The sequence below is a fragment of the Sturnira hondurensis genome, unplaced genomic scaffold (genome assembly GCF_014824575.4).
Source record: "Sturnira hondurensis isolate 20B ecotype Veracruz unplaced genomic scaffold, ASM1482457v3 Scaffold0017436, whole genome shotgun sequence".
In the NCBI taxonomy this organism is placed as follows: Eukaryota; Metazoa; Chordata; class Mammalia; order Chiroptera; family Phyllostomidae; genus Sturnira; species Sturnira hondurensis.
In genome coordinates, this window is record NW_028090067.1 from 10,821,618 (window position 1) to 10,839,979 (window position 18,362).

An 18,362-nucleotide genomic window follows, 5' to 3' on the forward strand; every position below is an offset into this window, starting at 1 on the left:
TTAAACATTGTTACCTGTTTAGAGATTACTATGTGAATGAATAAAGGCCTTTGCATTTTCTCCTCAAATCACACCAAAGTGTATCATAGTCCAGAACTTAGATTACTCTCTAAACTTTCTATTTCCTCTTCTATTTGAAATAGATTTTTTGAAAGCCATATGTTGCCATTTTAATTTTTCCATAGTGATACTAATCTCTAGAAACTTTCTGCTAAGGCAAGACACCCTAGCAATATTTCCCTAGTGCCAAGTCCTCATCAAAAGGATCGATTTCTATTATCCTCTTGTATGTTACTGGATAGATAGATACCAGGATACAATCACTCAGAGGGATATCAGTCTTCTATTGTCCATGTATCTACCGCTTGCTGAGTAACCTCTACTCTCGTTAATTGGGTAGCATTCAAAAGGAGCAAATCGTTCAGTAAAGTACAATTTACTTCACATCCACTATGGGGTGCTACAAAAATAAACGAAACAGGTTTATCTTCAAGAAACTTATACCCTCACAAAGGAAAGTGCTACATTTGCACAAAAAGCTATAATGACTGCCTAAATGTAAAGAATGTCTTAAGAGAAGTATTGATAAAGTGCTATGGGAATCCAGAGGAGAAAAAGATCCCCTAAGATCGGGGAACGCTATACGTTTAACACGGAAAAATGCTGATTCTACGCAGTTTTCATGGAGTGGAGGGGATGACATAAGAAAGAAAAGAGAAAAATCAAGGCCCGTATGAGAATCAGTAAATGTATCCACCTGGAGGAAATGGTACAAGGAAGAGAGGGGCAGGCTGGACCTTGAGAAGATACATTTCTGAGAACTCTGTTCATTAAGCAACTTACTCAGGATGACTCCAAAAATAAAGTCAATAGGGCTTGCTTTGTGTGTTTTTTTTTAATAAGAACTGGAAAGGTGAGAAGGTGGGAAATATGTATTTACTTCAGATATCAGAAATCAGCAAATTTCATCAGGGCTGAAATAAAGTCCACATGCCCTGGCTGGTGTGGCTCAGTGGACTGAGTGCTGGCCTTTGAGATGAAAGGTCACCAGTTCGATTCCGAGTCAGGGCACATGCCTGAAATTGTGGGGAGGTCACTACTTTGGGGCTGTGCGAGAGGCAACCAATGGATGTTTCTCTCGCACACTGATGTTTCTCTGTCTCTCATTCTCCCTCCCCTCCCCTCTATCTAGAAATAAATAAATAAAATCTTTAAATAAATAAATAAAAAGCAGCACGTTGAACAAACGTTGATTGCGTCTCCAAAGCTAACATCTATCAAAGCTAATAGGACATGAGAGGAGCTTTTCAAAGTCATTTCTCAATACCTAAAATTCTAAGTGAGACTTTTCTCAACGTCCAGTTAGTTCTTTGAGAGCCAGATAACGATACATGGCCTCTGTTTATAACCAAAGCCTACAGCTGCCATGAAATCCTTGTTTTATCTCTAAAAACTGCTAAGTGTTTAACATAATTCAGGAATTCAACTTTGCTCTAAGAACTAGGCATCTCATCAGGAAGAATGGGGTCTCGGACTTCAAAGACGCCTGCTCCTAACCTTTGTATTCAGAATACCACTAACACAATACTAGGCTTACAACGCCTGATCTTGTGAGGCCCCCTAGTGCTCACAACGCAGACTTTAGAAGTTCAAACACCCACTTCAGAAAAACCTTTGACTATTAAATCAACTGCGGAATCGATCGGTAGCTGTGACTCTGAGCCAATTCCGCTCTGGGAGTGCAGTTTCAGCCACCAGCTGAGCTTCTTATCATTCAGCTGGGTTCGGACTCTGTACGCGGGAAGTCAGCATCGGATTCCATGGGCAACACCCGCACTGAGGACAGCTTATTATGACAAAAGGTGTTCCCACTGTTCTTATCGCTCAGAAAATGTCAAGGGCTTTGGGAGGCTGTGAGCCAGGAACCTTGAACAAAGACCAAATACATATGAGAAATGTATTCTGATCATCTGAATGACCAAATATATATATTTCTTATAAATCACAGCACCACAGTAGCCCATTAAAAATATCTTTTCAGGGAACTAAATGATTCAGATGAAACATAAAAGATCCTGTTTTAATTAATTCATCTTGAGTTGTTTTGAGCCAGCTTTCAGAAGACAAGGCCTAAAATGTCTAAGCAAGATTTAAGAATAAAATTTTTTTCAAAATTATGGTCTCTGATGTTATCGTTCCATTTCCCTTTATTTCCTGATCCAGTTAAACTACTAATGTATCGTCCATAACACTCAAGTGAGAGCTTTACATGGCAACATATTATGCGTAAGTCTTTTATAAGGAGAGTTCAGCACTTGCATAATTTTAAAAAACAAAATTCAAAAAGCCACCGTCCATTATTTTCCTCTAAAGTTGACTTATCTTCTGGAATCTCATAATTAGGTCTGTATCACTATAACATTGTCCTATTTATTATAATAATGTTCTTCAATGGTTTTCTTTTTTTCCCTTAACCTTTTTACGACTGTGGCTTTAACTGAGGAGACATCGTGGTGTTCAGCAGGCGGCTGTGAAATGTGTTAAAATGGCTGCATGGTCACCTAAGCACCCACATCTGCAATGAGATATCCTCTCTTGTTTATGTACGTAAGGGAACCCATCCCCAGACCACTAGCTTCCCCCTTTTCCCACGCCCACCTCCATCTTCAGTGTTCCTGGCCAGACCCACAGAATGTCTGTCCTCTTAGGAAGAAACCTTTCACCCTCTTCTACTCTCCCCTTCTTCCCTCTTCCTCAAAGTGGGAGAGACTCACCTAATTGGTAAGACTAGGGTAAGGGGCACAAAGCCTGGCCAACTCATCCCTTTCTCTTTGGGGATGCAGCCTCGCAATGACAGTCCCCTCCCCAACACATTTGGCAGCCTGTCCTGTGGGGGTGAGGACGACAAGCTGCCCAGCTATCTGCCTGGGAGTGGGTGGATGCGTTTAATTAGCACAGGAGGAGAACAGCATTTAGTCACATTCTCTAACACCAGCCATAAGCTAATGTTTCAATCCTTGACTTCAGCATCAATTTCTAAACTGTGTAATAATTTTCAGGAGAAAAGTATGACCAATTATCACCCAAGAATATACATTAGAGAAGATTACCCCATTAGTAACTTCACTCTCATTTTCTGTGCTTTTACTGATGAGGAGAGAAAGGGATTGAGGATTATCCTGCATAGACTTGAATTTACATCATTCCTTGAGCATTCCACAGCAACAAAAAAACATGAGACCTGTGGGAACAAGGTCTGACATGTGGGCCATTGATCATCTATTGTCCTTACTTCAGGTGGAAACATACAACCTTCTAAATGAGAGAAATATTCCTCGAACGTGTGCATCAAATCTTACTGGATACTGTTTGGAGCTCAGGAGTGAGTCTGAGTAGGTGAGTCTGTGTGGGGGTTCTTTAGGAGGAACTGCTTGAGGCTCCAGAAGTTCTTCCACCGATTCAATCCTCGCTGGTTTTTGCAGCCAGAAGTGGTGGCGACTTATCTTTCTGAGCTGGGGAGCCTGGTGTGGGACTCCTTCCAAGATACCCCTCCTGACTTTTTAGCTATGTGGGTTCTGTCTGTCCTGCGTCTGTGCCCCTCCTACCAGTCTGGATGGATGTGGTTTCTTCAATTCCACAGTTGTCAGACTTCCATTCGGCCCAATTTCTGACATTCCTGAGTGATGGATGTTCTATATTTTAGCTGTAATCTTTATGTGGTTGTGGGAAGAGGTGAGCCATGTCTGCCTACATTGCCATCTTGATCGGAAGTCCCCAAATATTGTTATGCCACTCATTAAATGATTCAGGTAACTTTATATACTATAGAAAGCCTCCCTTGATGTCTCCAAAAGTAGTAGATAATTTCTGCCTTCATTAAGTGAAAACCCTTTCTTTAGTTTGAAAACATTTATCTCCGACTCTTCTTCAAACCAGACATACTTTAGATTTACTGTAAAATATACCATAAGTTTGTATGGAATCCATGAAAATATATAACGATATGTGAATAAATTCTTCTGGTTTGCCATATAAACTATCTTTTTTTTCTTTGTATTACTGTGGGTTTCTATTACTGTGGGTTTTAGATGCCAAATTTAAAAAATTTGGCATCTAAAAAAAAATGAACCACAACCAACTGTTAGCACTAAATCAATTCTCACAAATCATAGTCATTTACATCGATAGTAGTCCCAGAGTATAAATCTGTAGTAAAACAATTCAGTAGGTTCTATAAATACTCTATCACTATCATCAGGAATCATATCTATAAGGTGACTCCAACGTCACATAATGTTCAGGTTAATGTTCAGGTTAATGTTCATGGTGATTTTTTTTTCCTCTTGTTAATCACCATGCTGGTTTCTGATTGGGGAAAATCACTAAGTTTCAAGCCTTGCCATAACCTTATGTCCCGGACACAAGGGACATTGCACATATCAGAACACTGGGTGGACTCCTGGCTGGCTCCACATTTAGAGGAAAGGGCAGAAGTCACAGAACATGACAGGCCACGTTCAACCTTCCTACCGGTAGTGGGGAACATACACAACCTGTATGATCCTCAGTTTTCTCACCTGGAATTAGAGATGATAAACCTTATACAGTTTTAAACTCTGTAAGAAGAAAATATATGAGAACCATAACACATAGAAGGTATACAATGAATGGCCATTATTGTCCTAGTCAGTCTCAACCGTAGTTCTAATTCGGATGAAGGCCACCCACCACAGCTTCATGGCACTGTTATAATAATATTTATTTAAAGACACCCAGGAACATACTGTATTTTGTTTCAAGTCAACTCACCAAGGCAGGAGTACAAACCCTGACTTATCCAAGCTAATATGGCAAGTGTTATAAGGTCACCAAAACTAGCAGCAATGGGCGTGGCAACGTTATCGGGATTGATGCCGGTCTTCTTCGAACCAACGATGACACCAACCATTATTATCCCTGGAAGAAAGAACGCTGTTACCTTCATCCTACAGTTTTAAAGACAACCAACCCCCCTCCACACTGAAGTATACAGGCTGGACACACAGCAGTTCAGCCCCAGCGACACTGCTTAGGCAAGCTGACAACAGCAAACAAAACATGTGACTCCTGCTCTAGCCAAATGCCTTTCAACAAAACCCCCGTGGGGACTGCTCAGACAACAGACCTGAGAAGTTCAGTACTGCACTTAGACACCCGAAAACTACTGTAAAATAACATGAATGCTGAAGTTTCAGATTTAGTAACATGTAATGTGTATGTCTTAGATGTCATGTACTTGGGTGCATCAAACCCAAAGATTTCATTTTAACCTTCAAATAAAGCACGAAAATGTCAAAGAAGATGCAAGTCATATTTATATGCACTGCCGTTGGGAAGAACACCAATAAAAACAGGTGTGTGTAACGTCATGGTAGCCAGCAATGCTTGCTCCATTTTATTATGCAGAGTATTAAAATACTAAGAGGAGGGTAATTAAATTTTGAACAGGAGGCCAGAAGTTGTCTTCGTAAAAGACAGTCCCTCGACCCAAAGTTTTTGTCTAGGAACCTACAGCTGAAGACTAGGAGATCAAAACGGGACTCTGCACTTCCACTTGTAAGTGGAAGGAAAATGGGAGGAAAATGATAATGGTTACATCTACACCTAACTGTATACATTTTCTCATGCCAACCCTCATTAAAAGCATGCAGAGGAGAGACAATTTAAGATTAGTTTTACTGTGTGCCAGTTAAAAATCAATATGGAAGCCTAAGTATGGCTACAATAGAACAAGACATCTTAGCATTTGTAGACTGGAAATGACTCTACATGATTTTCTTCTAGCCAACTAGTGGAGTTTGTATTAATAAATATTTTTAAATGATACTCCAACTGAAACTGCCTGATATAGTTAATTTTTAAAAAACTTCTGGCTCTTTGAAATTCGATAGCCCACAATCTGCTATATTAAGCTTATGATTATATTTGTATTGCCAGAGAGATACTGAAGAGTTTTCTTTGAAATTTGAAACTTTATCTACAAAGCCCTGACTGGTGTGGCTCAGTTGGTCGGGCACTGGACCACAAAGCAAAAGGTCGTCAGTTCGATTCCTGGTCAGGACACACGCCTGGGTTGCGAGCCAGTGGCCAGTTAGGGCACCTGCAAGAGGCGAACAATCGATGTTTCTCTCTCTCTTTCTCCCTTTCTTCCCCTCTCTCTAAAAATAAACAAATAAATATCGGTTTTAAAAAGTTGAGGAAAAATAAAAGACTTCTACAGCGAGACTGCTTTCGGAACTCAGAAGCCTAAGAATCCTTGTTGCTGAACTGACAAGACAGTAGACCCCCAGCATGACTCCCCGAAAGCAGTTTCCCGATCAGGTCAACAGAAACCATCGGCTGTGTGAGCTGTTCGCCTGATCTTGTTTGGGAGCTGTCCCAGCGCCCATGAGGCCAGGAGGCAACTCAGAAAGCCTGTTCTGCACTAAGGTTTACATATAATAAGTGTAACTCTTCCTGAAATAAGATCTTTTGAAAGTCTGTACATAACTTTCTGATGGTCTTTATTACAGACACGTATCATTTAAATAAAAACAGGCCCAAGCCGGGGAAATAAAAGACTGTAGGTGCAGACATTTGTAAAACGCGCTCACCCTGCAGAAGGGATGCAATGAAGGCGGTGGCTACGCTGCTGGAGCACAGAAGTATGGAATGATCGAGGTAGTACTTGCCCTCTGGGATCCAGCCCAATATCATCGCTGCCACAGCCGCTAGAAAACCAACTACAGTTGCTTGAACCTAAAAAAAAATGTTCATAAAATCAACAGAATTATTCATCTCAAAAACATATTTTTGTAAAGTTTGCTTATATAAATATGCATATAAGAAGTCAGAGAAACTATTGCATATGGTCACTGAGCTGTCTTACCTGGTAGAGAAGCTACGATACAGGGTGAGGCAGAAGTAACGCCCGCCTGAGTGTGGTTGGTAGGGTGATAATAGGAGTATAATAATTTACAGTTTTAATTTGAACATTTCACCTAAAATGTCATCTGCAGTGCTTGAGTGTGATTTGTTATATTATACATGCTTATGACTTTCTAATACAAGAATTTGTAATAAAAAAAGGAATGTTATTCTTGCCTGGCCCTGTATTTTTAGTTTTAACATTCCCTAAAGGCAGTGGGTTCTCAAGACGCACTGATCTGGTGGCAATAGGTATGGAACAGGGTCCAGGAACCTGTTCTTTAACAGGCAGTGACTTTGACGGTGCAATCCACAGATCATCCCAGAAAAGCGCTCCACCCACAAAACTGAAATCTGACGCTAGAGGCGGTGTTGGCAAGAGAATGGATTTTATAATCCAATGATAAGAGTCTGACTCCTGAATATAGCACTTAATCTCGTGGCAAATTATTCAAATTTATTCCTTCAACAACTATTAACTTAGTATCTCTTATGTATCAGGCACTATGCTTGGTGTTGGGCTACAACTGTAGTCAAAGTAGATTCAGTCCTTGCTCTCAAAGAGCTCTTGGTCGATGGGAGAGACAGACATTAAACCTTAAGTATAATCACAATCATGATCAATGGTATAAAAAGTTCAGCCTCTAATCTGAAAAATGACAATGACAACATTGAATTTAAAAGGGTTATCTTGAGATGTGAATGCATTACATTAATACATAAAATGCTTTCCACAGTGGTGGCATAAAGCAATACTTTAAAAAAACCCAAAAACCCGGCAACTAAGAAAGGAACACTGGCTGGGCACTCTTAGAATTGTATTAGTAGAATGTCAAAACTAAAAGAAAACCTTAAGGTCGCTTGGTTCAATTTCCAATCAAAGCACATGCCTAGGTTGCTGGCCAGGTGCCCAGTAGGGGGCGCATGAGAGGCAACCACACATTGGTGTTTCTCTTCCTCTCTTCCTTCCCTCTCTAAAATTAAATAAGTAAAATCTTTTTTTTTTCAAGAAAAAAAATCCTTAAGGAATCATCTGGTTTATTGATTCTTAACTGTCTTTGTGTCATGGACTCCTTTGACAATCTGACAAAAATTTTATAGAGATACAGTATTTGGAATAGGATTTCTGGGTGCTCACAGGCTTTCCGAAGCTAAGCCATGTACTGGAACCAGGACTCTGGGTTAAAAAACAAAAACTAATCCTGCCACACAGAAAACTGACAGAGGAGCCAGAAGAGCCAGGGCCAGCGAGTATAGACAGCCTGAATTCTGGCCCCACGATCTCTGTCAGCTCCTGGTGACCCACCCACAGGTTCAGAGCTCAGATGCGAGCTGTCAGCATCACTCTGGCTGTACCCGCTGCCAAACTAGGTCAGCATTTTCACACTGGTGAGTAAATAAGATAACAGGTAAAAGCAGTAAAATCAATTACTAATGTAAATTCTAGCACTGTGATTCCAAGGTTTTTCTTGGAAATAACATACAGAGCTAGAGAGCCTGTGGCAGGCATGCTGGAAAATACATACATGAATATAAGTGGAAATGGAAGCACATACATACATGAATATAAGTGGAAATGGAAGCACACAGCTGAGATGAGGAAGTCCTAGTCCGTAAACCTGCAAAAGTAGTGCCTGATTGTATCCAAGAGAAGAGCTAAGTCTGCATTCAAGGAGTGGCTGGGGCGGTGAATGGGGCCAGAGCCCTAACTAGACTGAGCTCAGGGCACAGCCCTCCCGGTCATGTAAGGGTTCTCCAGTGGGAGTGGGAACTTTGCTTCATTTGACAATTTACACACTGGTCAAGGCGGCCACCCTGAACCACAGTTAAGAAACCTATAAGAGGTCATCTGCTTGGGATCACACTGAATACAATTCTCAGAAAGCACCCATTCCAGCTCCTGAGTGCCTGCTCTGTGCTTCCCATCCTTCCCTGCCTCTACCCTCTGTAGCCAGACAGTCAGAGAAGCCGTTTTTCTAGCCCATCCCCAGCCCTTCCCCATGCTCATCTCCTCCTTCACAGGCTTTAGCAGATAAAGCCTCAGTCAGAGCACAACCACCACCCCAACATGGCCTTTTTTTCTCCCTTCTGTTCTCTCCATGGCTTCCTGGACTCCAACCAGTAGCTGCCTCACTGGCTGGCACCAAGTGCGTCCTGATGGGCCTATGTGGGCCACCCTGTTTCTCATGCGTTCTTGGTGGAGTGAGACAGACACACACACACAGACTTCAGGACATGGCATCTAGGACCGGTGAGTCCCCAGCCACCTCTGGCTCCCATCCTGACCAACAGTTGCAGGGAGAGAGGATGACAAGGGAAAGTCTCAGACCAAGAGTGGAAGCAAAGATTAAAAGCTGAGATGGGAATTATTGGAATGATTTGATGGATACAACTCATACCACTTGGTAAGAGTTTAGGATATTCACCAAATAAAATTAAATTAAAACTATAATTCCAAAGTTTTACTTATAGATTAAATTACAGTAGTCTACTGGTTGGTATATGTTTTGGTTATCATCCCTGCACAGATTCCTACAGTTTCAAGCTGACACAGATCACGGACATCCCTAGTGTAATACTGCACCTTAAAAGAAGAAAAGTAAGTCCAGGAAGGTTAAGGATGTTAACAAAGGTTACACAGCTGAGTAAAGTCAGAGCTGAGATTAGATTAGATTAGATTAGATACCACATTTTATTATCTCTAACCTTCTGACTTTAGCAGTAGTTTCATGAGTATTTTTTAAAAAGTCTATATCCCCAAATTTCCCTTATTTCCTTGCCTTTGAAATACAATATAATAAATCACTCTTTTACAACCGTGTTCTCAACATGATGTCCTACTTGACCTAACATTAAAATAATTAAGCATTCCCGGAGAGTGTGGCTCCATTGGTTGGAGCATCATCCCATAAATTGAATTGTTGCCAGTTCGATTCCAAGTCAGGGCAAATATCCAGGGTGTGTGGGTTCAATCCCTAGCTGGGGTATGTGTGAGAGACAACCAATCCGTGTTTCTCTCTTACAGTGATGTCTCTCTCTCTAAAAGCAATAAAAAATGTCTTCAGGTGAGGATTTAAGAAAAAACAAATAAGCGTTTCCTAAGCTCACACTTGCTAGAATGCTAGAGTTACTTAGGGAGCTGCCTTCCTGTGTCCTGGAGATGCGAGAAGGTGGTGGGAAAAGAAGAGACAGTCACCTGAAATGGGAAAGAACTGTAGATAATTTATACGTAAATTTGTGTGTACATAACGGACAATTTTTTTTTTATTTTTTAAAGATTTTATTTATCTTTAGAGGGGAAGGAGAGACGGAGAGAAACATCAATGTATGGTTGCCTTTCGTGTGTCCCCTGCTGGTAGTTGGCCTGCAAGGAACCGGCCCACAACCCAGGCATGTGCCCTGACTGAAAATCGAACCATGATCCTCTGGTTCGCAGGCCCGTGCTCAATCCACTGAGCTACACCAGCCAGGGCTTCATAATGGACAATTTAATGTGTTCATGTACATTAACATTGGTATTATTGACAAATTAAGGAAAACTCGGCTTAATCAAACATCTGACCACGATATATAAAAAGAGTGAAGGATTCTCGGGAGCATTTGAGATCTCACTTTTAGGAATATATCCTCATTTTGACTGAAATAAACTCTTAAAAGAACCTCCAAAAAATAGTAAATAAAAAATCAAAACTGAAAAAGAGCAAAGTTCAATTAAATAAGAGAATTTGTATAAAACATCAAAGTAGAAAAATAGTACCTAAGCCATGAAGTGCTAAATACTTATTTGTACGGACATTAACTCAATTTCTGGCTCTCTTACACACTTACGGTAGAAAGTACTTTCTATATTATGTATGTGACCTATTTTTCATATTTAGAAGAACATGATCAGTTTCTAGACAAAGACAACTTTCAAGTCACGATGTTCACGTACCCCACCCCTTTCTCACAGCACTGAGTTATCATCGTGGGCCCCTGGAACACTCAAATGGCAGGCTTGACTAAAACGTATTCCACTCTGCAGGCAGCACCCAGAGCTGTGAATCCAAGGTCTATAAACACATATGTGCATCACTTACTTGTTTTAAAGCCAAGTTGCCAATTATTAGATTCCACTTCTCAATGGGTGAATCCATCTTCCCGATATTTACCTGTTAAGGTAGAAATTCTCATATGTTATGGAATAATCTATATGCTCTCTGTTCTGTTAAACAGCATGTGAAGTCGTAAAGCCAAAGATAATTCTTCAGTAAATCTGGTGAACTCACATTGGACTTTAAATATAACTCTGAACTCATTATCAGCCTTGCATCTCACACACAGGTTGCCTGAGATATTTAAGATGCGTTGTTGTTGTTTTTTTCTTAATTACTAGCTCACAAGAATCAGTGGACCAGCTAGTACTACCTGCCTGCCTGCTAATGTTATTTTACAACTAATAGCATAAAGTGCACCCTAACATGTCATATTTTACATATTTAGGCCCAATATAAGTACATAATTTTGAGGTGCTAGCATCGAATTCCACATCATGAAAGTACTGTAATTTGAAGAATTATTGACCAAAAACCCAGACACAAACAAATAATTCATTTGTACATACTTTATATTTGAGTCATGACTAACCGTGTTAACAATAAGATGGCCACTCAGTCCCATGTGAATTTTGGTCACGTATCCCACTATTAAAGTTTATACATCTTTCTGCTAAGCGGAAGGATACTCTCCAAAACAGATTATTGTTCACATATTGAACTGCACTGTAGGCCAAATCATTCGTATCAGCCACTTGGGATTCAAAAAATGCATATCCAAATCTGACAGGTTTTCTAATGCAGTATTTTGAAAAACAGTGAGCAACCATGATTAAAAATACCAGACTGAGACAGATTTCAATTCTTCAGCACCTGCTTGGTCATGGAAGATCGGTGAACGGGGAAAGCGGAAACTATATAAAGGTTATTTTTTGTGGGTAGTTTTAAGCATGGCCCAACTGGGGTTTGGCTCACTACCCTCAGACTACTAGGTTAAGTGCCACAACAACATCTCCTGTATCAATCTAGGAAACAGATTCTGTTGTCCAACCTTACTCTGGACTGTAGTCTCAGAGTATCCAGCAAATGTACATACTAAGATTTCTCAGTGTTTTTGCACAATTACTCCTGCTGTCTTAATTTGTATTTGCAAAAATCCACCTTGGATTTTTGCTCAGACGAGTAATAAGGGACAAGCAGCGTTCAAAGAGTGAAACTATCTCAGGTTTAGCGTTCAAGAGATGGGTATGAGACACTGGGATATACCAGACATTGCTGAAAGGAACTGAAGAAGACCCAAAGTAATGGAAAGACGTTCCTCGCTCCTGGACTGGGAGAATTAACATCATTAAAATGTCCATATTACCTAAAGCAATCTCTAGATTTAACGCAATCCCTATCAAAACACTTCGACAAAGTTAATTTTTTAAAAGTGAGCAAGATAAAGTCATACAGCAGGAACGGCTTTTAAAGGGAACAAGCAATTAGAGTCCTACCACCTAGCTTTGTCACATATTAACATTTGACCATATTTAGCACATCAATAAATCATATACATGTTTAAAATCACTTTATTGTCTAAGGTATCTGAGGCTCTGTTTATATTTTCTCAGCAATTTTTCCTCTCCATCCTTCATATCATTCACTCAATCACTTCAATAGCATCAAACGCATAAACCCTCTCTTCCGCTACCACCAACACAATACATTGGATTCTTTTCGACAGTATCCATTATTCCTAAGATTTGCCATCTGTTCACTCATTAAGACATATGTTTAATTCTTTGAACATTTTTTCCTTTGAACATATTTATACTAGTAGCTTTGAAGGATGTTGTTAAATCCAACATGTGGGCCCATTTCCAGTCACTTTCCAATGAGCGAATAGGAATCACACTTTTCCTGACTATAAATCAATCACACCTTTGTGTTTCTTTCCACATGCAGTGATTTTCTGGCTGAAAACTGGACCGCGTAATAATACGCCCCATGACTGGAAATGCTGTATTGTTCTGAGGATTACTGGCTTTCCCTTGTAATGTGCGGTTAATTTTCACAGACTCATTATTACAGACCCATGGGTCTCCCTCCGTGGGCAGTGGCTCCCATCTCTGCTCGGCTCTTTCAGCTCCCAAGTCCTGCTTTCAGCCTAGCCGTGTGGGGGTCTCCTTGGCACCTGTGTAGCTGAACAGCCAGCCAAACGCTTGGGCAGAATTTCTACTCAGACTCTAGGGCTCTTCTCTCTGGTTCTCGTGCTGCTGGGATTTCCCCCAAATTTCCACCTGCGGTCAGCTCCAAACTGTGTTTACCTGATAATTCAAACCGATAAAACTTCAACTTTATGCCACTATAGCTATGCATAAGTCACAGAAGGCACTTAATCAAAAAAGCAAAAAGTCACAAATTTTAGCTAGTATATTTGTCTACAAAGTACAGGCTCCTGTCACTGTTCTGCCTTTATTTTATTTTTTTGACTCCCTTACCTCAAGCTGGTAAGACTGTAGGGTTTTCGCCACATGCGATCCAGGTTTTGGGGAATCCCCTAAAACAAAAAAAGCCTACACTTTGCAAGATCTTTCTTTATTTTCCTCTCCTGCCAAAAAGCCTTTTGGAATGGGTTCTACCTGGGTAATCCACCAGTTTTTAAAACATGATGCATGTATAAATCACTGGGGGAGAAAAGACACATGGAACGCATGTCTATACAACGATTAACTCTGAAAACCTTGGTGAGATTACAGAACAACTCTGTTCCAAGACAAAAGCTAAAGGTGTGCTGGACACACGTTCCCACCGGATGTCTAATGGCCAAGTGTTCAAACCAATATTCAGCGGCACCAGATGTGACCATTACATAATAAATTCCCGGGAGACTAAAAAAAAATAAGAAATTTAAGCACATTTTAAATGATGTTACCATTTTCTTATTAAATTTTCTAGAAATAATATTTGTAAAATATGGAACGCTCCACAAATTGGCATGCCATCCTCGCACCAGGAGCCATGCTAATCTTCACTGTGTTGTTCCAATTTGAGTGTATGCGCGGCCGAAGCGAGTGCTAGAAATCCTTTCTTAACAGTGAGAGCTGCAGGCTGATCCTGTGGTCACCAGACTTCGCGTTTTTAATGCTGCAGAGATGCCCACTTTCAAACGAGAGAACCGTGACTGTGTGCGGCTGGCTTTGCCAATCTACTGCTGAGAATGGTGGTGTTGCCAAATTATTAGGCTTTCTTTCTGCTCATGGAATATTTGATGAGATAAAAACTTACCTCTTTCATTCTTAGGTTTGAAGATTTGGTTGAGAGCGATGACGCAGTTTCACTGAAATCCCTTCATAAACTAAAGCTGTGCCCACTGCTTGCTGGTGATGCATTTCAAATATTTTCAGATGAGCTAAGCTTGTCGCCCTCACTTATACTATTTATTTTAATATTTTCAGACTTACTGCTTCACATGATCACCTGAGAAGAATTTGTCTTTTAAATTTTGAATATAAACGTGTAACAATGAAGCGATGTCACTGGCTTCCAAGATACCAATTAATAATACCCTCTGATGGCTTAATTAATTTTTGGCTGACATGCAATGGGCAGGTGGCTCATGGAAGTGAACCTGACTGTACATGGTTTTAACCATATATACTTTGAGGTGGGGAAAACTTACTGCAGTGGATAGTCTAGATGCCAATGTCATTTCCAAGTTCCCTTTGAGACCAAGTAGTGCAGGAACTAAAATGAAAACTTCCGTTACTTTTTTGAACACCTCCCAGTGCTGTAAGAAAAAAAAAAAAGAACTTTCAGACACTCTTTTCATTTGCACCTTGATTTTGGACTTCCCAGCTTCCACAACTTTGAGAATAGACGTCTGTTGTTTAAACCACCCACTGCTAGAGATACTTCTAGGGACATAAGAGTTAAAATAAAACACAAAAACTTACCAAGAGTAACACAAAAAGAGACATAAAATTTAATGAGCCTCGTGACTTTTAAAGGAACTCAAGCTGGGCACTGGCTTGTGTGGGTCAGTGGATTGACCACTGGTCTGTGAACCAAAAGGTCACCAGTCTGATTCCCAGTCAGGGCACATGCCTGGGTTGCAGGCCAGGACCCCAGTAGGAGGCATGAGAGAAGCAACAGACCGATGTATCTCCCACACATTGATGTTTCTCTCCCTCTCTCTTGCCCTCCCTTCCCCCTCTCTAAAAATAAATAGATAAAATCTTTCAAGAAACTCGAGCTGTAATTAAAAATATTCCCACAAAGAAAACTGCAGGCCCAGATGCATTCATCAGGAAATTATACCAAGTACTTAAGAAAGAAATAATGACAGTTACATAAAACTTAAAAAAGAGTAGGCGGTAAACGGAGAACATTTTCAAATTTACCTAAGGGACTAGCACTACCTTAATATGAAATCTGCCAATGACATTATGAGGACAATTATAGGCTAATCTTATATATGAATATAAATGCAAGAATTCTGAAGAAAATATTAACAATCAGAATCTTATACAAACAACAACAAATCATGGCCAGGTTACCTTTATCTCAGAAATATAAGGGCGGTTTAATCAATATGAGTCAACATAGCAAGAAATAAAGTTGAAAATAAATATAAGTAAAAGTATTTGATAAAATTCAACCTCCAGTCATGATTTTACAAAAAGAAACCTTAGCAAACTAAAAAACAATCTTCCTTAATCTGATAAAGAATATCACAAAAATCAACAGCCAGCCCCCTGCTTCATGACCAACTATACTTTGAGCTTATATACCGAAAGCTTATACGTTGAGATCTGGAATAAGGCAAGGTTTCCTGCTCTTACCACTTCCTTTTTATGGTATAATACTTTGGAAGTCCTAGCCACTACAGAATGGGAAGGAAAAGAGTTAAAACATGTAAGATTTAGAAAGAAAGAAAACTGTCATTATCCATAGATAATATGATTATGATGAAGGAATTTCAAAGAACTTACAGAAAAATTCTTAAAATTACTAAATGATTTTAGCAACTTGCTGGATACCAGGTCCACATGCCTCAGGCTCAGAGGTACGTATTAAAGTTCACAAAATCACAAAAGGGGCTTTTTCCAATTATACATGTGCTGTTCTCTCAAATAGCACAGTATCAAGAAATAAGTAAACATTACGCCAGAGAAACGTATTTACATAATGAGCTATGTGAACATTCTGCCTAACAATCCATGCTGTAACATATTATTCCTATGTATGACCCATTCCATAGCTAACTGTTTGGTGCTCCTTCACAATAATTGATATGTCAAAAAAAGTCTACCAAATTAGTTCATTGATTTTAGCACCTGTGATACTACTCTAGGAGCTTGAAAAATTATATTTCAAGTGAACAGGTAGGCATGGGCCCCCTTGAATATAGTTTATTCAAAATTTCAATATACTTCTTTAAAAAAAGATTTTATTTTTATTTATTTTTAGAGGAGGGAGAAAGGAAGAGAAACTTCAATCGGTTATCTCTTGCAAGCCCCCAACTGGGGATCCGACCCACAACACGCCCTGACTGGAAATCAAACCGGCGACCTTTGTAATTTGCAGGTCGGCGCTCAGTCCACTGAGCCGCACCAGCCAGGGCTCAATATACTTCTTAACACAGTTCTCTACCTATTCTTTCTCCATCTGAGGGTGAAAAAATTAAGTTTCTACTTACGTAGGTTTTCCATTTAGATAACAATGTTAACTGTTGAAAGCGTCTCAGAGTCACAAAGGACCTGACATTTCTTTTAGGGGGCAGACAATGGAAGACACGAGCACAGTGCAGGACAGCACATTGAAGCCTTTCCCAGACCCAGTCTTTCTCTAACCGGTGCGTAAAAGCTGATAATAACAGAATGACACAGCTGAACAATGTACTACTTTAGGAAAATATTTAAATAATAGGTCATTTTGTTACTAAACTACGTGAAGAACTACAAGTCGGTAAGTAGCATATACCAGGTCTGTCCGGAAAAAGTCCAGAAATTATTAACCAATGAGAACAATTTGAGCAACATTGATAAAACCTTGCAGCAAAGGAGAGAGCACTGGCACACACATGTGTGAACAATGACAACTTTACTGTACTAGTCAGTGGGGGCGGTAGATGCCACTGAGTGAGCATGTATACTGTGTGGTTGTCGCATTCAAAACGATTGAGCAAGTAGAACCACAAATCTTCATCAAATTTTGCATTACACTTGAACACTCCTCCGTGGAAACGATTCAGATGATTCAGAAGGCCACAGCTGTGGACAACTGGTGATTGGCAGCTGCATCACAACAATGTGCCCACTCATGCATCACATCTTGTGCAATTTTTTGGTGAAACATCAAACACCCAGGTAACTGAGACCCCCATCACCTAGATTTGGTGCCCTGCAACTTCTAGCTTTTCTCAAAACTGAAATCACCTTTGAAAGGGAAGAGATTTCAGACCATGAATGAGATTCAGCAAATATGACCGGATAGCTGATAGCCACTGGGAGAACTGTATGAGGTCCCAAGGTGCCTGCTTTGAAGAGGACTAAGGTTTCATTGTCTTATATACAACGTTTCTTGTATCTTGTATTTTCTTTAATAAATGTCTCTATTTTTCACAGTACCTGGCTGGATACCTTCTACACAGACCTCATACATTTTAAAAATAGATAAAATGCACAAAAAAGTAATTCATATATATTAACAGAAAAAATAAAAAGAGCCAATGAAAAATACTAAATGATAATTTAAGAATGTTAATGAAAATGTGATAATATTTTCCTATCAATTGTCAAAAACAAAAAACAAGACAATCCAATGTTGATAAAGGCATTGGAAAATAAAAGTACATATTGGTACAAACTACTTGAAAAACAATTGAATAGGACCTATTAAATTTGAAACACATATACCTACCCGAAGGCTTAGCAATTTTTAAATAACCTATTTTATGAAAACATTAGTATAATTTTATGAAAATATATTTATAAGGATATTTATTAAAGTATCAGCATGGGGAAATGAATAAGTAAATTTTGGCATATGCATACAATGAAATACCAGGCATTCATTTTAAAATGCAGAATACCTTTGTTACTAATTTGAGAAGATGTTCAAGATGTATTATTAAGCAATGAACATAAGTTGCAGAAAAATATATATAGCATTTCATTTTTATTTTTGAAAAAATAAAAGCTCTGCACAAATGTACACACGTCTGCAGAGAAAAGCCTGCGTGTGTACACACCAAACTCATACCAGTGGTAACCTGTGGAGGGAGCGTTTGGTTTGGATACGAGGGGGAGGGAAGACGCTTTGCCTTTTATCGGGCACTCTGTATTGTGTGAACCCGTTTGGGGGCAACTTCACTATCACAATACTCTATGAAGACCT

The 18,362-nt window shown here is 39.7% G+C and overlaps 1 protein-coding gene and 1 non-coding gene across 6 annotated transcripts in view; both read right to left on the reverse strand.

Annotated features, from left to right (window-relative positions):
- The window catches only part of SLC41A2 (solute carrier family 41 member 2), an 88,678-nt gene that overhangs the window by 48,664 nt on the left and 21,652 nt on the right, over positions 1-18,362 (reverse strand). For all 5 annotated transcript variants that reach the window (XM_037068550.1, XM_037068549.1, XM_037068552.1 and 2 more), the window contains exons 3-6: positions 14,644-14,751; positions 11,025-11,096; positions 6,633-6,777; positions 4,810-4,956 (exon numbers count right to left, since the gene is read on the reverse strand). In XM_037068550.1, coding sequence (XP_036924445.1) covers positions 4,810-4,956; positions 6,633-6,777; positions 11,025-11,096; positions 14,644-14,751 — 472 coding nt within the window. The remainder of the gene's footprint in view (positions 1-4,809; positions 4,957-6,632; positions 6,778-11,024; positions 11,097-14,643; positions 14,752-18,362) is intronic.
- On the reverse strand, positions 13,932-14,037 carry LOC119002574 (U6 spliceosomal RNA). The gene has a single exon (XR_005069769.1). It is a non-coding gene; the product is annotated as a U6 spliceosomal RNA (small nuclear RNA).